Source organism: Cyanistes caeruleus, chromosome 9 (genome assembly GCF_971803275.1).
Source record: "Cyanistes caeruleus chromosome 9, bCyaCae1.hap1.1, whole genome shotgun sequence".
NCBI classification, from domain to species: Eukaryota; Metazoa; Chordata; class Aves; order Passeriformes; family Paridae; genus Cyanistes; species Cyanistes caeruleus.
In genome coordinates this window covers 902899-924214 of record NC_141709.1, presented here as the reverse complement: position 1 = coordinate 924214, position 21316 = coordinate 902899, and the positions used below count along the sequence as shown (strand labels likewise).

The following is a 21316-nucleotide window of genomic DNA, read 5'->3' as shown; positions in this document are numbered from 1 at the left end:
GAGAGAAGTGAGGTTCCTGCCGAGAGAAGTGAGAGCTGGGATCTGCTGGAGCTCTCTGCAGGGACCAGCGAGCGCGTGGGCACGGGCGGCCGCGCCGCTGCCGCTTAATCCCGTTTGCAGATGGCGTTTGGTGAAGGCCCTGGGAAGGTTCTCAGCAAAAATAAACTGCCCACGTGGCTGTCTTCCCTCTCCCCCACGAGCAGGCAGCGGCAGGAAGCCGGGAGGAGGCGGCTGGGATGGGTTTGTGGAGGTGGTCACTGGTGGAGCCAAAAGCCAGGCCGTGTAAAAGCGATGCAGGGCAGCATGGCGAGGTGCCCACGTGGAGAGAGGAGCCTGAATCCATAAAAACAACAGCAGAGGATTACTGAGGGGCCTTGTGCCGAGTAGTGAAGTGGTAAAATGTCAGAAAAACTGCATGGAGATAAATCCAGGCTAAGACATCCGAAGGGAGCATCATCATTTTACACGTGTTTCTTCAGGCTGTCGTGGGCACGTGAGCGAGCTCAGTGGAAAGGTCAGCGGTCAGAAATAGCAAACTGGATTCTAAAACTGTGAGGGGAGTGGAAAAAAAACAAAACTTAAAATATTCCCATCTGTTTCTGGAATGTGATGTGTGGTGCTAGTCCCATTCATAAATTAAGAAAAAAAAAAAAGTGTTTGAGCTGGAAAGGAGCCCAGAGGGGATGCAGTGATGACCCAAGCTGTGAAAGGGTTTCTCTGAGGACACTTTCTGGGCTCCTTGCATAAGAAGAGGAGAGAATGGAGAGGGGCATCCCAGTGGAGCAAGAGGAAGTATTTTTTAATGTTCTTCTGATGCCCCTTGGTTTTTGTGATGGGTGAAATGGGTGAACCTAGAGGAAATTACTCGACCTGCTCTAAGACTGTGGATTGGGCTTGAAAACCTGTTGAAGCATCTTTCATTTAGGAAAGCCTGCAGTTGATTAATCTATTTATTTTGGACTGTGTAGAGGTATTTCAGATGTGTTGAAGTCATTGCTATGCCACAATGCCTGGTTTGCACCACTAAACATAATTTCTTACAGTTCAGGATGTGGTTTCAGGGGCAACGAATCTATTTGTTGAAAGTTTGTGCACTGTTGTTCTGGCAATTAAAACTATCAGTCTTAAGTCTCTTAAAATTAAGAAAATTATTTTGCTTTTTTTTCTGTTTTTGTTACATTTTTCATTCCTTTATTTTCTTCTGTTTGTTTCTGCATACCCCCAGCTGTTTGTTTGGTTATGTTCTTGGAATGACCCTGAAATGACTTAACCTTTGGGGGACATTCACTAGAAGGAATTTGAATGCTGCCATGGGATTTGGGTGATTAGTAAAACCCTGATTAATAGGACGTTTTAACTGGATACCCATCCCTAGGCAGCAATGTGTTCAGTATCTTGGAGGAGAAAAGGCACATGACAGAGGTGTGATCTGAATATGGGGCTTGCTTTCTGTTAGCTTTGCTCTTTTCTGTGCAGTACTGGGCAAATAATCATTTCTTTGGTGACATTTTGGGGATCTGGAAATGATCAAAAAGAGGGGGGGAAATGGTTAAGTTTTAAGAGCATTTCTGCTCTCAGAAACAAACTTAACTGTAAAAGATTAAATCTCCTAATCCCAGAGGAGAACTTGTTTGTTTGGTTTTTTTTTCCTTTCTGAATATTCTGTTACCTGCTCCTCAGTTAGAGGGGAGGGTTTGATTTCAATCTGTGTTAAAACATTTGGCATCCACAGGCTGGAATGCAGAGTGTTTAACTCCAAATAGTGATTGTTCCAGTTTGCATCAGGGGAACACTTGTACCATTCCCAGCTCTTGTTGAAAGCTGTGATGTTGTATCCTGGGACCCTCTGTGTTCTCTGGCATTTAAAAGCAAGCCAGGCTCCTTTGATTTGGTGGTACGATGGGGATGGAGCCTGCTCGTGCACACATCTCTGAGGCACAGACCAGGAAGGCTTAGAGCCATTAATCTGGGCTAGAACAGGCTCTTTCCACAGCAGAATTCCACCCAGAAACTCTGGGGACTGTGCCTCCTTGGCTGGTGTGTCTGAGTACCCAGGTGAGACTGCAGTCCCTGACCTCCCTAATCACAGTGGGAGAGCACTGAAACACACATTTTCTCTTTGTTCCTGTATTTTTTCTCCTAATCCATTTCCTCCCTTCCATTCAGCCATCCCCAGCCTTCCCAAAGCCTTGCAGCTGCCTCCTGGATGGGGATGGGAGGATTCAGGGCTGCCCCATGCCAGGAGAGATGCCCTTTGGAGTCTCAGTCTGTTGGGGAGGGGCTGTACAGCACAGGGGTGTTGTGTTTTCTCTCCCTGGGGACAGGGTGGCCTGCAGGGGTGGCAGGGACAGCCTGGGGCACCCAGTCAGGTGAAAGTGCTGGGATTGAAGCACAGGGGCAGTTTCACTCCACACCAAGAGTTCTGTGCTTCCTGTAAACACTTTGCCATTGCCAGCTCTTCACAGCACACTGCCAGAGTCTACAAAGAGAGATCTTTCCTCAAAGGTTCTTACATTTATAAAAGACTAAATGGCTTTTGAATAATTTTGATTTAAGGCTTCAATATTTGGAATAGGGAAGCAGCTCCAGAAGCTGATGCTGGGACATGGTCCTACATCCTTCTGCGTGTGGTTGGGTTTTTTTGGTTTCTCTTACCGAGATTGAGTTGATTTTTATCTACTCAGAAAAATCAACTTCCAAGGTTTTTCTTTATGCCTCATAATGATTGGAGAGGGTGGTGAGGAGCTGTGGGTCCCTGGTAGCCACTGCTAGGAAAAGATAAAGTCTTGTTTCTCTCTGAAATGTGGGAATGGTGAGGGGCTGGCTCCCGGTGGGCTGAGTTCCTTCTGCACTGGTGCAGGGCCGGGCTGTGTTTCCTCTGCCCTAAACCAGGGATCTGTGGCAAAGCTACAGCTGAGCTCTCACTGAAGAACTCCCTGGGGCTTGTCAAAAACACCTTTTTATTTTGGGTTTCTTCCTGGTTTTTTTGTGAGCACACTGTTCCCGTTTCATCTTCGCTGTTGCTGCTGTTCACCGTAGCTCCCGGGGCTTGTTGCTAATATGAAGATGTTAGTGTAGTGAGCAGTTAATTATCCCTGCTGTCTGGGCTGGAGGAAGTGGAGGAGAGGTGGGGAATGGCTCAGTGCTGGTGTATTTTCTCAGTCAGCACATTCCCTTTCCTGGTCCCAGAACGCTTCTGTGTTCCACTTTGTGTTTGCAAGGCTCCATCTGGAGCCCTGAGCAGCTGTCAGCGGAGCTCCTCATGCGAAAAGGAATTGAAGAACTAGCAAGACCACAAGAGCAGCTTTTGGAAGTGCATGGTTGGCTGGGCCCAGATGCCTGGGTAGGGGAGCAAACCCACAGAGATCAACCAAAACATCCATCAGAGGAGCAGTGGGGGACACAGCCAGCAGGATGGCAAGGAGGGACGAGCCCACTGGCTCTTCCGTGCACTTCTGACTTAGATGCAGGATTAAATTTGCTGCTGGTGGAATTGCTGTGGCTCTAGCAGATTTAGGCTATTAGAAAACATGGAGCTGCTGCAAACAGTGGGAAGTAAATACTGATCTTTATAGTCACTCTTTGCTCTTGGATTTTCTTGCATTGGTTTATGGCTCACTCATCAATATTCCTAGCAGGAGATCCGGGGCTGCTTGTTTCTGGTAAGTGCCTGTAGAGATCCAGGTGATTGTCCATGGAAGGCAGCCTGCTCTCTCTTGTGATGGAAGGAGAGAAGGAATCATGCCTGCTTCTCCTTTTGACAGCAGGATCTAAAATCTGCTTTAGACCTGAAGGCCCAAGTTAGCCTGCTGTAGGGCTGGTGAAAAGTTACTGTACATAAGCACAGCTGGAAGATTGTTTGAAAGACTCTTGCTTGCTTCTGAAAACTCTGTGGAGGCTGGCCAGGCTTGAATAGTCAACGTTAAGCTTGCAGCATACAAAGAGTTGGAAAGATAAGTGTTTATTCTTCCTTTGCAGATGCAACTTTTTGTGCAGATTGCTGAAAGAGTGACGAGCTGTGAGACACAGGCACTGTGTGTACCAGTGGCTAAATCAGCAAACTGATTTCAAACACACACAAAAACCCTAACTGGAAATAAATTACCTAGCTTGACATTTTTCATGGGGCTTATGTAGGCTAAAAGACTGCAGCTCCTTAGGGAGGAGAGGAACATTAAAAACTTGAGTGCCGTCTCCTGTTCTGTGTGCAGAGCTCTGGGCTTTGAAGGAAGCGTGGGTGAAAGTTTTTCTTGCTTCCCAGAAGATGCTGCTTTCCCTTCCTTTGCCAAAATGCAGAATGTTTGCTCAGGTGACAGGATCAGTTAAAGTATAATAAATAACCAGTGTTAATATTTCACTTGCATTATTTACGAAGATGTTGGATGCTGACCAAGGCAATGAAACACGTAATAAATGCAGCTGGAGAATTATACTCCAATAAATTTCAGATGAGCTTTATTTAACGATAAAGTGTAAAAAAAAAAAACCCCATTGCAATGAGAGAATGTGTTTTGCAGCCACTGTAAATGTTTTAGAGCATTTTTAAGAAATGAGTGTAGCACTTAGGCTCTCACAGTTAAAGCACACAATAAAACAAGGATGAAGACTAGGGATGTCTGCAGGGCTCAGATACAGAAGCACCACTGCTCTTTTGAAAACCTTTCGAGGCTGATGGGTGGGATTTGAGGGACCAGAAACCACAGAGCTGCTGGATTTTGTCCTGCAAGTGGTGAGGCACAGCAGCACACGTCCTCCACAAGGGCAGCACCTCGGGGTCCCAGCTAATCCTGGCTGACAGAGGCCGTGTTAAGCAGCACAGCCAGAGGCTGCCTTTTAGCTAGCTCTCCCTGAAACACTCTCAGTGTGTTTTACTGCCCCTTTCCAAGGGGGTTTTGAGCTTGCAGGAGGTGCCTGGCTGGCTGTGAAGCTCCAGGCAGACTGTGGGGATGGGTTCCCCCTCTGCCAGCAGGAGCTGGGGTCACTGAGTGCTTCGCAGCGCTGCTTGGGATGTGGTTTGGTTTTTGTTTATGGTGAGCTGACAGAGGTGCTTTTAGAAGGATTCTTTGCATCTAGGCATTCAAAGCTCAGCTTTGCTGTTTCCTTTTTTCCTGAAACCTTGGCCTTGTTCTCTCAGTTGCCTGCCTGAAATCAAGGGTACTTGATCATAGGAGAAGAAAGCATCCACCTTGTTTCTGTCTTTGTTCCCTGTGCTTGTGGAAGAGCCGACATAAAAGTACATCTGTAATTTACTGTTGTCACATCTATTCTCTCCAGCCAGAAATGCATCTAAATAAAGCCTCAGTACTCTTCTGAGCTCCAAACTCACCGTTTTTCTTCATTTGACTGGCTCTCTGCAAGCCCTGAGAGCTGTTTGATTGTCTCCCTTTGCAGGCTGGCTGTAGGGGCTGGCCTTTGGCTGCTGTGAGAATCACAGGGGCCACGCAGGCAGCCTCACCTCCACCACACTCCTGAGAGCACTGGAAGAGAACTAGCTCTAGGAAATGTCTGCACTGAACCTCTGAAAATGTTTTCTGTAGAAAATCTCCCCCTGGGAGTTGAAGTTCATTTTCCTGGTGCCATAGCTGTGGATAGGCTGGAATGGCCTTTGCTGCTGGGGATGCACAGCTCCTGCCTTCCCTGAGAGCTGGGGTGGGAGCTGCAGGGCTGGCTGCTGGGGGATGTTCTGCAGTGGTCTTGGAAAGCCCCTGGAAGGCACAAGGGACTCTTTTCTAACTGCAAACAAAACCAGTTTGGGGGTGAAGAAATCCCCTATAAGTCATGGAGTTTTGGGGTTTGGTTTTTTTTTTGGTGGGGGCTTTCTTTTTATTTGTAATTGCTGGGTAAGAAAAACCATTTTCTGAAAATTTGTATGGCTAGGTAGTGTAATACCTTCCTCTCATCTCTGTATTTTTGGAGTGGTTTGTATCAGCACTGCTTTTGTTGGCTGTCCATACAGGGACCCCATTGCTTGAATTTCAAGTTTCACATCCTGTTCTCTCGAAGCAGGATGACACAGAGAAGTGCAAGGCTCAAGCAGCACTCTTTCTGAAGTGGCTACTTTCATGTTGTGCAGTGATGAAAGTATTCTGAAAGCAAAGTGGGACCCTCCAAGCCTCTGCAGGCCACTTAGATCTGAGATGATCTATCATCAGTGTTTGTCTCTGCTGCCCGAGATAAAAGTTTGCTAGAACAAATTGAAAAGTAAGTGAGCAATTTATTATCCAAAGCAATACTTGTCTGTTGCCTTCCTTTGTAATTTGTAGTTGTCAGGGTCTTTTTCAGAGTAGCACTTCAGCCTCTTTGCAAGTGTCTAAATTACTTACACTGACATATTCTGGTTTTCATATCATATATTTTCAGTATGTGCCTATTCCTACTTTAATTTCTGTGATCTTCTAATTGAATTCAAGGACTTGGGAAAGTCTAGAGATAAAACTGCAGTTAAAAATAAATGCAGTATGAGAGGCTGGAATGATAGAACAGAACTTTTAAAATTACTGTAAAATGCTCAAGATTTCTAATTTGGAGAGGAAAATAGGGTTGTTTTTCCCCCCCTCTTATTTCCAGGGGTGTGCATTCAGGATTGTGTGGCACATGGGACTTTCACAAGGCTGGGCTGTGTCTCCTTGCAGTTGCTGGTTGTTAAAGATACATTTTATATTGTTGGCTTTTCTCAAATATTAAAATGAATGTTATGTGTATAAGAATGAGAAATTCTGTTGTATTAATACGGTTTTCTTTATTTCTGTTATTGATGAAATTTAGAAATAGTAGTATAATACATATATGTTAGGTTATGGCATAGTATTAAAATAAAAACTGCTTTTGTTTGTATAACCCAAAGACTGAGGAAAAAAATAACTAGAGAACTCCTGCATTTGTAAACTCTGTTACCCAGATGAAGACAGCAGTGCCCAGAACTCTGGGGGAAGGAATTTATTGCATTTCTGGTATCAGGGAATGTAAATCTCGATGGCACCAAGAAGATTGATCTATTGGGAAGGGGGCAAGAGAAAACTAAACAGGAGAACACAAAAGATCCTAAGAAGAATGTATGAATATGTGTGAGAATTTATGGATATGTAGCAGGGTTCTGTTTTTAAGGGACAATCCTTTGTCAGTGAGGTGAATGCAGAGACACCCAGCCCTATCTGTATACTTTATTTTTATCTCCTAGTTGTTTTTTTTATTAAACTTTTAAATTCTATAAAAATTATGTGAACCTCGTTTTTCACACTGGTGAAGAGTCTGCAAGTTTGCTGCTCCTGCTTGGAGCTGTCCCACCTCTCAGGCCAGAGAGAGGCAGGCTTGCATCTCTTGGGAAGGAGCTCTCAGGCTGTCCTGGGGAGCCTGAGAGGATTCATTTCCCTCTTGGGAGGCTCAGCACTCAGGCAGTGCTTCTGTCAGTTGTATTTTTGTGTTGCTATTTGTATTCTTCTGGTAAAGATGCTGGAAAATATGAATGTTCTTCTCTTTTCTTAATCCTGTATCCCTTTCCTTTACCTTAAGCTAAATTGACTTTTCTGTCTCCCATCAATGCACTTAGAGACGTGAGTCTGAAGTACAGAGCCACTGGATCATCTTAAAGGAAAACCAAAGTGAAAAGCTCCCGAAACAAACCAAGCAAACCCCAAAACACGTTATCCATCCCGACAAGATCTCCTCATTATGAAATTATCTGAGTCAAATGCTTTAATTAGCATCTAGCTTTCCATCACTGTGCTCCCTCAGCATCTTTCCACTGGGGAGAGCAGTGTGGATGCTGATGTGGAGGCTTAGGGAGTGCTCTGCACTATCTGGTGTTTAATTGAAGAGGGGAACAGCAGTGCCAGCTCTTGTCAGATGCAGCTAAGGGTGTTCTGGGTATTAAAACTGTATTTTTAGTTATCAGACCTGATCCTAGATGAGATAGGTAACCAGCTTCTCCCTGGCTTCTTCCTGTCAGGTTGTTATGGAACAACAATAGGTGCCAGCATTCTGATGGTGAATGTCTTCCTTTAAAATGCACAAGATTGGAGATGCATACATTCCTCCCTAATTGCAGGAAATTGCAGATCCCGGCAAAATTTGGAATGCAGCTGCTTGTATAATTACATCTTCTGTCAGTTGCTATAGCTCAGCTTTATAGCCCTTCTAAAATATCTTCAGAGTTTATGGGACAAATAATGCCCCCTTTAATGTTGCTTTGGGATCACCCCTTTCATTTATTCACCACCAGTTCCAAAGGACTGAGATTTTTCCTCCTGCTGAACTCATAACAAGTGTTAAAAATTAGTGATTATATTAAGGTGATATTTTGCTTTAGCTGCTGTAATTATTGTTAAACAAAAAGACATCATTTGGGTTTCTTCCAGTTGCTGGGGTTGGGTTGAGTAAGAAGTACCAATTCCTGTACCTCAGGTCACTTTGATTTTTGTTTTATTCAAACCTTTCCATTTTATGGCCTTTGGAAACAGAGGGTAATGGGTCATGGAGAAGTTGTTAGGTTGCGATCTGCCACTGGTCATTGAAGGACAGATCAGACCCAGATCACAGTTCAGAGTTTAATGAAATGTGCTGGCACCACTTAGACCACCATCACAGCTGGGAAATGGTTGCAAGGGATTCATGGAAGGGTGATGAAGGAATTAACTTGGTCTGGCTTTTTGAGAAGTGAGAAAAGTGTAATTTAACCAAGGCAGAGTTCATAGCTGGACCGTGTTCTGCAGATTCCTGGGGAGAAGTGGAATTTTGGGGGTGTCAGACTTCAGATGGAAGGTGGAATGAGCAGAGCCAGTGGCTGAGGTGGAATTTGCTGACAAGGGGCGTGTTTTGAACCATAATTGCATTTCACTGCAGGGGTAGTGCAGTGATAGGGTAGTATTTGGATCTGCTGGAGTCTGTGTTTAGAAACCCAAAACAACATGTTTCTAGTTTAACAAAATGTAGCAGAACATTGCAGAAATTACCAGGTGAGAGACTGTAGCCTGTGCTTTGTGATAGATTAGACTATCCAAACCATTCATTATGACTTTAATCCTCAAATGCATGAAAACTGGCATTAAATGGGCTATTCTGAGTCTCTTTGTGTACAATCAATGGTCTCACCAGAAGAAAGAAACCTCATTTAGGCAGGACAGTGTGGGAAGTCTTCAGCTATTAAAATAGAAAGTGATGGTTTCTAGCTTTTTAAACTGGTTAGTCTTGAGTGTGTAGAAATTGCAGCAGAAAATTAAAACCCTTGAAAGCTGACAGCAGAGAAGCTTGATTCAATGAGACAAGGTTTATAAAGCTGCAGTACTAACTCTCTGACTTTCTTACAGCCTTGAAATTACATTTGGGCGAGTTACTGTAAGACATGAATTTGAAATTAGGGCAAGGTGTTTTTTTTATAGTACAACACCTGCTTACTCAGTGTTGTAGTGTTTCCAGAACAGCTGATTTCAGATATTGCTTTTGCTTCAACCTGTGGGCTTTTGTATATAAGCAGCAAATGCCTTTAGATTATTTTCTGAAGGTTGGGGGCCTGATTTTCCTTCTCAGCAAATGTTTGAACTTTGTGGGCTCTGCAGGGTCCTGTCCCCCCTGCTCTATAATTTTTCCCAGCAGTAGGAGCTGCAGGATTTGGTTTTCCCTCAATTATGCATTCACAGCATCCCTTGAAAAAGTGCCTTTCTCTGCTCCTCTGAGGCTGAATGGGTCACTGTCTGCAGCTAAGGAAGGAAAGCATTTGTCATACCCTCAACCACCATTGTTCAAAGGAAAAAAAAAAAAAAAAGGAGCAAACATTTTTGTCAAAAGAAATCGGTGCCCCAGCCAAATTATTGTTTATTGTTAAAGAAGGCTAAATCCCTCACCCTATTTGTGTGTGCCAAAAGCTTTGTTTTTATGTCTTTGTGGTCACACAGGCCTCTTGGGTTGCTGATTTTTGTTGTGTACAAAGAGAAGCAGTGCTGGCATGTTCAGTTCCTGCTGTCTCTGATGATGTTTGAGACAAACTCTGCTTGGGCATCCTCTTTGGGTGCTGCTTTTCATGGCAAGGCGTGTGGAACAGCCAGGAAAGCCTTGCACTGGGACACAAAGGGCTTGTGGCTGGGAATCCTGGGATCCCTCTGCCTGTTTTGGTTATATTCTACTTTCTTTTAATATTTGCAGGTATTTCTCCTGTACTAAGAGTGGACTTTGCTCTTCCCTCTAGTGTGTCGTTGATACCAATTCTGCTTATTCTTTCCTTTTGTTCATTTCTTTTGCACTTGGTGCTGTTTTCTCAGTGCTGATGAGGAGGGCTTTCTGAACAGTAGTCTGCAGATCCTTGTTTATCCCTTTTTGTGCATCCCAGGTAGACTGTGAGCTGGGATTGCAGCTCTGCAAGGCATTTCTTGGGGGGTGGCAGTGGAAAAAACACAAAGCTGTAAGGCAACGCAGGGTATAAGTAACGATCCTTTATGAAGTGTCTGTGCTGGTTAAAGACAAGTGCTTGTGAGGTTCAGCCCCTGGACTGGTTTGGATTCCACTCTGGGAAGAGAGAGCTCCTAAAGCAGTGTTGTTGATTTGCCATTCCTGGTTTCCAGTGGCCAGCTGTCAGGATTTCTGCACAGCATCCATCCCAGCGACGTCTCCGCGCTTATCCCGCTGCCGTTTTTCACTCGTAGATCTTTATCTAAAATTGATGCTTGTCTGCTGAATTAGAATCTGCTCAGTTCCCATGGAGGCTGAGAGCTCTGGGCAGCTCCTCCAGGCTGGAGATGTTGTGCTGTGCTGTTTGGAGTGCACTGACTGGCCTGGCAGGTCTCTGCTGCTCCTGCAGTCTGACCCTTCATTAATCCTCTATTGTTATTAGTTATTGCTATTGTAATTATTTCACTTCATCCTTTTCAACTCCCCAGGCATGGGGGCCTTCTTAGACATGATGGGTTTAAAATAAAACTCGGAAATGAGCATCCTCTAGGAATACAGAATTCTGCAAGTCAGATGCTATTTGGTGTTTTCAGAGTTTATGAAATGTGTTGGGTTATTATGCCCTGGTGGCAAAGGAGCATGACTTGGTGGCTTGGATACTGTGTCTGTTTATATTTCCTAATTTCCTTTCACTCCCCAGCCCCAAAAGACAAGATCTGAGATTTTTCTGTTTGTTCCTTGTGTCTGGGAGCACAAAGGAGGCTCCCAGGCTCATTGTGTTTTCTGGCAGTCATCACAGTCTGTAGTATCTGCACAGCTTGGCAAGGAGAATTTGCATTTCATCCTCTGTGCAGATGGGGTCTTCTCCCTGTTCATAGGGGAAATATGAGAGGAGGAGTGGACAGATAGGACTGGAGACAGAAAATGTGCTGTTTCTAGGCTTGTGCACTGTGTTTTTCTGAACAATACTGTTCTAACTGTTCCTGCAAAACTCCTAGAGTAACATGAAGAGATTGTGATTTAAAAGCAATGACACGATTCTGGTCTTCACCATCCCCTTCAAAAGAAATTCCAGCCATTTGATTGCTGTTCCCTCTCTGGAGCTGGCAGCAGTAGGATCACAAAATGGAAATGCTCCTATGATTCCCCCTCCTCTTCCTGGAAGTAGAGGTTTGGACCTTTCCCTGCTGCTGCTTTTTAAACCTTCATCTCTGGCTAGTGGCTTCTTCCAGGGATGCAGCTGCGAGGCTTCCAGGTTCCTGTGAACCTGAAAATCCTGGTGTCGGCTCCAGGTTCATGGCTTTCAGCCATGTGAAGCTTTAACAAGCTGAAATGTTGACTCCCAGCATTTGGGGGATTGTCACTTTAGCTAGGCCATTACTGGAAATGATTTAAGTAACATGATGTGGTTATCAAGATCTCTTAGCATCTCTTTGGGATGTCTGGCGTGGTGGTTACATCCTCTCTGAATAAATTCACGTTCAGCGTGCTTCTCAGCAGAAAAAGAACTGATTTATGCATAATTTTTACTGCACTTTTTATTAGTGAGTTCTTAAAAATGGGAGAGAGAGAGAGAGATTGGCTGCTCTGGCATGATCCCTATGGAATGAAACAGAGCTCTGGGAAGCTCATTGCCAGGGAGATGCAGGCAAATGTGAGGGAGCTGAGGGGCTGGAAGGTTGATCCTTTTTGAGGAGGGGTCAAGTGAGATGAGTGTGGTGGGGCATCCAAGCAGCTGATGGAAGCAGAGCTTCACTGGATGGGCAGCAGGAAAACTGGGGCAAATTGCCACATGGTCATGGGAGGTGAATGTGGGTAACACTGCTCTGGCCTCAGAGCTGTGGAACGTGCAAAGAAACTGGAAGGCAGCTTATTCAAAACCTGCAATTGTTCCCATTGCCATGATTTGCCCACGGCAGTCATTGTTACAAGATTTCTTCAAAGCCAGAGGATTCCCAGGACTGAAAATAGTCTATAATATAGTCCTGAATAGTCTACAATAGTCCTGAAAATCAGCTATTCTGTTCAGTCAGACAGCTACCTTTGGGTAGAAGGCATTTCAGAGAGGGCTGGGCTGAGGAGGTGCTGGGGGAGGTGATCCTGTGTAGGTGTTTGCAGGCTCAGAGCCTCTTCTGTGCATGGGTGCAGGAGTTAATCCAGCACGGTGGATTAACCAAGCTGCCTGCTCAGCCTGCTGTTTGTGCCTCCCCTTTGCATGTTCCCCTTTCCAGCTCTGGTCTGGGCCCATCCTTTTCTGCTTTGGCTTGCCATTTTCCTCAAGCAGGTGCCAGCCTGAATGGTTTTGTGAAGGCAGTGATGTCCCAGGGAGATGGCGAATCCTTTCCATACCTGAGGCAGGTCCTGCCTGCTGGGTTCCAGAGGCCACCTGTCTGTGCCCCCCCTGCAGCCTGTGCTGCATTTCATGGTGTGTTTATTGCTGTTTTATTGCAGTGCCTGTGGCTATGGCAGCAGGGTCTGTGCACACTGCAGCCCCCTTGCACCGTGCCAGCTCTGGGGAGCACAGCCCAGCTCCCTTCGGTCCCTTCTCAGTCTGATCCCGGGTGAAATATTGCTCCCTGCAACTCCACTGGTTTGTTGGCTTCTCCTTGGAGCATCAAAGTTAGTACAGTTTTCCCCTTGGCTTTTAGTTCCTAACACCTTTTGAAGACTGAAGTCGTCAAAAGGAGAACATCTGGGCACACTCAGGGCAGCTTGGCCACCGCCCTGGCCCGAAGAGCAGCCGTGGAATGAAGAGCTGGGAAGGGAGAAGCCAAGCCACTGCAGAGCAGAAGATGCTGATTCTTCATCAGCTGATTCCCTGTGTGGTTGGAGTGGAATTTCTCCAAGTGCATCCCTTTGGGATGAGGATGGTTCTGTACAAGTGGAAAAGATGATTATCATGTTGTTGTATTTATTTGGAGAGGATGTGCAGCGGTTTTCAGACAGCACCACGCACCTAATTGGGAATTCAAATTCCAGCTGGTAGATTGAGGCTGAAAGGCAGAGCTGTGGGATAGAAACGGGCAGGCACAAAATGCTGAGGCTCCTAATCTTTTACAATATGTTTGTTTAATACAAAGTGGTCTACTGAGATTGTTTTGCAGAGTAGAATAATCATTGTGTGCTGACTAATGGGAGACAGCAAGCTGTTAAAGAGCATCAATTAACCATACAGGAGGAGATTATTGAGTATTTTCACAAGCATTCAGGATGTGAGGAGTAAAGGATATTGCTTGAAGATAACCCTTGGAGATTTTTAGCAATTGAAATCTATAAACTGCAACAAGAGTATTTGTGGCCATACATATGTTTGCAGAGCCTTCCAAGAGGAACAGAGCTGGAGTCAGCTTTCCAACTCCAGATTGTGCTGATAGGAAATAAACAGTGCTTTGCTGAACTTGTTGTCTTATTTAATATTGATAATTTTTTTCATTTCCCCTCTTAAGTTGATCTAATGTTATCCCAGGAAATACTGGCCCTCTTCATGGAAGACAGCATGTGCAACATCCTTCTGCCACTCGGGTGTAGGTTGTGTTCCACTTCTGTTTTCCTGCCTGTAGGGCTGTTATCCTTGCCCTTGCATCTGCTCCTGCTTGCCTGTAGTAATTCCTTTCCCTGCTGCTGCTGTGGGTTAGAACTCAGTGCACTCAGAGCTGAGAGGAGCGTGCTGCTCCTCCATCATGTGCCGTGCTTAGTGGATAATAAAATTCTCCGGTTTTGACTGGTGGGGAGTATGAAAACCTATGTTTCATTAAGAATGCTTTTGTACAGCCTTACTGTGCTTCTACTGGAGTTTAATGGGAAAAATAAATAACACCTTGTGGGCTCTGTTTGCTGAGTGATGTTGTTGTTTGTAACTGACGGGAAATTTTTCCCATCCTGGATTCCAGTGTTAAATCCACTTTGTGCAAACATCATTTTCCATTTATTCATTGGCTGTGGGGAGAGCAGGTAGAATTGAATTTATTTTTTCAGTTTTGTTCCTTCTGAAGCGGTGTTAGAGAATTGCACCTCAGTTATTCTTACAGCCAACAGCAAGAGATGTCCCTGGGATTCCCTGGGGATTATGATAAAGAGGGACCCCTGATTCTTGGACAAGGACAAAGATAGACTTCTCTCAGCTTCTATTCTCTGTTCAAATGCCTTAATCAACAGAGGTCTCCTTTAACAGATGGTTCTGCATCGATAAAGCCTTTAATGTGTTGGTAAAAATTCAGAGAAATTTACTCCTTTGCTGATTTGATTGATTTTCTTAATCTTCTTTAAGCAGAGGCTGAGGGGTGAGAATAACTCATCAGAAGACCATGGAGAGGATTAATTACTTGGCTGCAAAACTCATGAAGATACTCTGAAGGAAGGTGTGGGATGAGTGAGCCCAGTGAAGTTGGTGTCAGGGGAGGAATCTGTGTGACTGCAGCGGTCACACCTGCAGTGTTTGATTGGAGAGAGTGCAGACTGATCCCCTGCACGTCTCATATCCTTCTGAACTCGTTTCAGTAATAAACCCCCCCTGATCTGGGGGATAAAAATCCCTTTCCTCTCACAGACAGCAGCTGGTCTGACCCTGAGCAGCTGTAGCTCGACAGTGGGAGATGCTGCAGGTGCTTCGCTACCTTAGAGCTCTTGTCCTTGCAGCTGGGGCTGCTTTGAGCTCTGTCTGATCTCTGGTGCTTCAGAGAGCTGCCAAAACATCCCTGACTTTACAGGGAGCTTGTCAAAGCCGTGATGTCTGAGGCACTGAGGTCTTCATGCAGCTCTGCAGATTTCAAGCCCCAAGGAGCTGTTCAGCTTGGCCCAGGGGTGGGAAAGCGAGGGGCTGCAGAGCGATTTCAAGGCTGCAAGGGGGATCATTAGCACTGAGCTTGACCTGAGCTGAGCTTTGGCCAGAGGATTCATCCCTGGAGCTGCAGTGAAGCATTTCATGGTTCATTATCCTCACAGCAGGAAACAGTGTCTTACTCTGAAGCTGAATATCTTAACTGGAATTTTTCATCCATTTGATCTCCTTATGGCTTTGTCAGCAAAGGCTGACCTCTCCCACCTTCTTTCCCCACTTCCTTTTAGGAAGTAAAACAAACCACGTATCTGTCTCCATGAATGGAATATTTTGAACTCTCTAAGTTTCATATTCTGAGGTTTTTCTGGGCTCTGGGTCACTACTCTCTGTTCCCTTGTGGCTTTTTGAGGCACAAACTCCAGAGCAGCGCACAAGTCTCAGGGGAGCTCTGGGATTTGGGCAGGTTGCAGAGGCAGCATCACTTTTGGGAAACTTTGCTGCTTTTTGACTGAGTTGATTTGGCAGCTTTTTGCCATAGCAGAAACAGAAAATCCCATTGGGCCAAGAGCCATTTCCCTGTGGGCCTTAGCAGGGTGCCTCTTTTACAGATATTTCCCCACTGACAAGTGCATTTTGAGATGAGTCACTGAATTCATATTTAATCCACTAGTAAAATTGGCAAGGCAATTACCATCTTGCTAGTTCTTCAAATCAAATTGTTAGAGAACATTAAATCAAATGCTTTGGAAAAATCCCAGTATATACAATTGCTTTTATAATCCAGACTGTGATGCTGTCACAAGAAAAGCTTTCATTTTATTGGGGCCTGCCTTCAGTGAAAGTGTGCTGCCTGGTACTCATTTTGCTCTTGGCCTCTGCTTGTCTCTGCTCCATTTTTTTACCTTTTCCTAATTGTTACCCCATAATGAGAGCTGAGAATTAAGGAATTGCTCAGTTGCAGTTGTCACCCCTACTTCTCAGCATTGCCAGGTGCAGAAAGCACTTGCAAAAGGAAATGATGCTGTTGTTCTCGAGGCAGCCAATCTGTTCTGACAGGCTGGTGGCTTGGAGCAGGACAGGGATGAAGGTCACTCTGCTGGCTCTCCCTTTTGCTGTGCTTTGCTCTGAAGGCCACGCACCCACTCCCCAGCAGGGGAAGCCTGCAGAGCCTTGTACGTAAATAAATCATCGCTGGAGGGGCTGCTGGACTGGCAATCTGCAAACAAACGACTGCAGGCAGCTCTCTGGGTGCTGAGGCCTGGCTGAAAGCTGGTTTAATTCAGTTTACACTGACACTTCGGTCTGCACTCACACTTGGCTCTTCTCTTCAGTGCATCCTAGCCCAAACGTGACGTGTTGTGTTGTTTCCTGGGGGGAGGATTGCTCTCACAGAAATGTACCACACTCTCCCCTTGCTGTTCTTTTTCTCCCCTCTACAGGTGGCAGCGAGAGAGGAGCTACAGAAGGAGAGGTTCTCTGCCACTGCCAGGAAGGTGCAGGAGAGCGTTGAACTCAAGCTCAGGGGCCTCGCATCCCTCGGTGCTCCAAGGAGGAACAAAACGCACGGCTCGGGCAGGCTGGTGCTGCGGAGCACAGGGGCTGCCAGCAGAGCAGGCACTGCTGCCAGCAGAGCAGGCACTGCTGCCTGTGCCCAGGAGGCTGCTGCAGCTGTCAGTGCTGCAGAGGTGCTGGCAGAGCTGCAGCTGAGAGAGGCCAGCCTGCAGAGAGAGCTGCAGCGGCTGCGGCGCGAGTGCCGGCGCAGGCTGGATGGGATTGCGGAGGGCTTGGAGGGAGTGATCTGTGTCTCCCCCTGAGGAGAGAAACCTGGCTGAGAAACCTCAGAGAAGCAAAGGAGCAGAGTGGCTCGGTCACATTGGAGCACAGGCTGAGGAGCCAAATGTAATTTCTAATTCTTGAGCCTGGGAGTTGTAGCCTGTGCCTGCTCTGGGAGCTGTGCTGGGGCCACAGCCTCGGTGCTCTCCCTGCAGCCCCGTTACTGCTCACCTTGCCAATTAAATTCTGCCTCAGGCCTCGCTGGGAGTGTGCATAAATCTCCCTTTTATCTTGTGGATTTCCAGTTCTTCTGCCAAGCACTGGGCTCTTTCTCGGTGCTCAGCTGCTAAGCACGGCGTACACTGGGGCTGAGCATTGAAGTACTAATTGCATTCAATATTTCCCAGCAATTGGAAGAGTTCATTAGTCAGAAAAATCCGAGTATTGGAGAACATGAAAAATACCAAGGCTTAGAGAGATTGGAAATATTCGAGAGTGTTGTTTTAATTCAGCTGCTTGGAGTATTTGTGGCAGCTATAATGTAGTCACAATAAAGAAAAACAAATGCCTAATAATAAATAAAGCACTGCACTGATTTCATTTAGTGGTGTGATGCACTTGAAGTAATTGGGTTCTCAAAGAGAACAAACTAGAAACCCCTTCCATCAGGTTATGAGTCACAAAGAGATGGATAACTTATGGACCTGCTATAAGGAGTTTCTGTGATACAGAAATACAACCTTAACTTCCAAGCTTGAGGAGTCTCCAAGCTCTCTCTGCTCCCTTGGAGCAGTGAAATGCTTTTCCTTTGGCCTTAATTTCCAACCCTTTCCTGGTTTGCTTTCACCAAGGAATATTTTTATATTCCAGTTGGACGCTTTGAGGAATAAATAATATTGGAAGAAACCGGTCTGCTTTTCATTTGTGGATTGCTGTGAGCAGTGGGATTTCTTCTGTCTGGGGAAGCAGCCCCTGGGAGCAGGGTGTTTGTGTGTGCTGTGCGAGGCTGTCACTCACAGCAGTGTTCCTGCTGGCAGCAGCACTGACAGTCCTGGAGCAGAAAAACCCCCTGGGACTGCCAAGATCCACGTCTGGGGCAGGTGGTCCCAGGCTGCTGCTCCTGGAAGAATCTCCACAGCTTTCAAAAGCCAGTCCACACCACTCTGCTTCCCAAACCCTCTCTGTAGGTGCAGGCTGCCCGTTTCAGGCTGCTACAACTTTGGGCAGCTCCAGGACTGCTGACATTTAATGCATGAAAGGACTCATTCAGACACAGATTTCACAGAAAATTATTCATGAATGGGAGCAAAGCAGTATATCCCAGAACTAACAAGAGTGGCAGCACCAGTCTCCCTCTCCTTGAGTATTTTATATCCTCCTTTAGCTTTTATATGAGGAAATTTTCATACTGCATCGCATTTAGGTTTAAAATGTTGCCCTTAGAAGATCTTTTCTTCTCCTGGGATATTCAGCAGAGAAGGGTGGGCAAATATTCTTGAGCATGGCAAGAGCCCTGAGATTGAAGTGCAGGTCTGGCTCATGCCCTGCTGTGGCTTCTCAGGGCTGGCTGAGTGCTGGGTGCCAGGATTTATTGTCCTGCTGTGCACCTAAGGTGACAGGAGTCACTTGGGGATGAGTGATTCCCTGGGAGCACGAAGCAGGAGGTGCTATGGGGGCTTGGTGCTCTCCCACACCGAGTTTTGGAGGGTGATTTTTCCTTTCAAAAATCCCAGCACCTCCCTGGGAGCTGGACACACAGGGGCTGAGCTCTGGTCGTGCCTTGGTGACTGGTGACAGCTTCTGAGGCATATCAATGCCTCTGGAATGGAGCTCTCCGGTCCTCGTGAGCCTGGTGAGCCATCAGCTGTCTCTGTGCTGCTGCTGCTGCTGGGAGATGATGAATGATAAACACCACTTGAAAGCCCAAGAAAATATCCCTGGGTTAACACCAGCTGCAGTGAGGGCAGGAAAGTGAACTGAGGGACCACAGTTACACTTAATGTGCTACAACCTCGGAACAAATGGATGTTTGTCACCTCACACCGTTACCACGGTACTTGTGCTGTTTTCCTTTGGCCACTGGGGCCTGGCCCTGTGTCAGCAGCTGAGGATGCTGCAGAGGGGGATTGCTGCCCCGGGAGAGCTGTGCTGTGCCCTGCTTGGTGTGTGGCAGGAGGAGGGTGACTCAAGCACAGCCTGCCATCCACGGGCTCCTGCAGCTTCTGAAATGTGAAACAGCACAGAAACGCAGAGTGCTGTAAGCACCCACTACAGGCTGAGGACAAGCTGTTAACAGGTTTGCCCTTTGCCATACCCCCATGGGTTGTAGCTCCCTTGTGGAAGCAGGGGATTGTTGATGGAGCTGAGCAGAGAAGAGCAGTGGCTCTGGGAGCTGTGAGTGCCACACTGTGTGCAGTGAGCTCACGTGGTGGGGGAAGCTGCTGCTGATGCTGTCCAAACATCTGGGGTGGGCAGCAGGGCTTGGTTTGCTTTCTGCTTTGTTTGAAGCACTTCTCCTTGTTGGTGCATCCTGAAGGGTGTAGTTTGGGCTCGGATCCTGTTGGGAACTAAGTGATGCTGGAAAAGCAGGAAACCAGGGTTAAATCAGCACCTGGAAGAGGTGCACGTGCTTGTGAGATATCCCTGGCAGGGAAGAGCTGTCCCAGGTGCCCACCTGGGGACAGCTGCCAGCACTGCCTGTCCATGGGAAGCCCCTGTCACAGCTCCTCCTCACAGGGCTGGGAGCCCATGGCCTTTTGCTCTGCTGGTGCCTCACTGCAGACAGGTGAGATGCTGCTGCAGCCTTTAAACCACACCCTGCCGATGGATTGTTGTCCAGCAGAGCCTTGAGAGGAGTTTTTGTGGGAGCTGTGTGTGTGTGCAGGCTCTGGTGGGCCGGCATGGAGGTGTTTTACACACTTTAACCCATTGCTCTGATGTAACTGGCGCTCGCTTTCCAGGCATCTCACCAGGAAATGGAATTGGCCATAAATCCTGAACTGGCTGATGACTCTGGCTCTCACTGCGTGGCTGGAAATGCTCCTCCCCAAATAAGTGAGCATCATTTAGCCTGCAGTCAAAACAGGAGGTTCCTGCAGTCACCGCTCCCGACAGCGCTGCACCTGCTGGGAAATAAGGGCTGCAACCCGTGTTTAAAAATAAGAGTGGCTGTGAGCAGTTCTTCCTTGGAGTGTTTTGGGTTCCCTGTGGGATTCCTGCGCCGGCTCCTGCTGGAGGATGAGCTGACAGCAGTTGGTGTGAGCGGCTCAGTGGGAGTGAACACATGCCTGATGGTTCAGCTCCCTCTCCTCTGACCCTCAGCCTCTTCCAGCGAGAGCCTCGGCTCTTTCACCCTCACGCTTCGCCTCCTGGAGCCCACAGCTCGTATGGAGCAGTCTGGCAGGGCTGCTGCTCCTCAGCTCAGCCCCAGCCCTGCTGGTCTCACCTCTAGGCTGGGAAGATCCCTGTCCTTGCGGCCCCTCACACCCCCGCTGTGTCCCAGGCCGTGGCCAGAGCCCTGCTGCCATCACAAAAGGCTTTGTGCTGCTCAGGAACGAGAGGCAGGGAAAACAAAGGTGTGCACCCTCGTCTGAGCATCCATTCTCTGCCTGTCCCAGCCCCAGCCTCTGTCTCTGATGGGATCTGTGCTCACAGCAGGCTCTGCCATCCTCCCCCAGCCATGAGCCAGCCGTGTCCCACTCATCTGTCACCTTCCCTGGCAGCAGGAACCCTCACTGCCAGCGGTGCCACCTTATTCCCAGCCTGAGTCTTAGGGCCAGCACCCGCTGCTGCTGCTTGGGAGAGCCCTGTGCTCACCCAGAACAGCCCTCCTGGAGCTCCAGCTGCACCCACAAAGGGCCTGCAAGCAGCTGGGAAAGCCCTGGGCACGGGGAGGGGCACAGCATGGCCCCCCAGGCTCTCTTGGTGGCTCCTGCTTTCATTTAGCATCAAGCACAGCTCAGGAATATTTGAGCGTGGCTGCCTGCAGCAGACAGCAGCGAGCGAGGGATTTGCTGGGCTGGAGTCAAAGCAGGCTCTCAGACCCTGCTAATGCTCTTCTTCTCCCATCTGACCTTATTAAATCAGCCTGGTTGTTCCACAGGATGCCTCCTTTGCTCTTCCAGCAGCCCCAGCTGCTCTGGAGGCAGCAGAGCTGGGGATGCTCTGGGAGGAGGACGTGGCTCAGTGGAGCAGGCCAGGGGCTGTGCTGGCCCTGGGCCCGTCCTGCAGGAGCCACCAACACCCTTCATCTTACAAATACAAGCCCTAGGTAAAAAAAAAGGCTGGAATTTTCTGCCCTCCCAACTGCTCAGTTGGCAAAATCTCCAGCACTTGGCGGGGCTGAGTGGAGGAGTTTGTTTAATCCTAGCAGCCTCTCGTCCTGCACGT

The 21316-nt window shown here is 47.3% G+C and overlaps 1 protein-coding gene across 1 annotated transcript in view; it reads left to right on the top strand.

The window, feature by feature from the left end:
- Positions 1–17833, top strand: part of TEDC1 (tubulin epsilon and delta complex 1) — a 69905-nt gene extending 52072 nt beyond the window's left edge. The window contains exon 8 of the mRNA XM_086901475.1: positions 16594–17833. Coding sequence (XP_086757601.1) covers positions 16594–16968 — 375 coding nt within the window. The 3' untranslated portion in view covers positions 16969–17833. The remainder of the gene's footprint in view (positions 1–16593) is intronic.
- The last annotated feature ends 3483 nt before the right edge of the window (positions 17834–21316 follow it).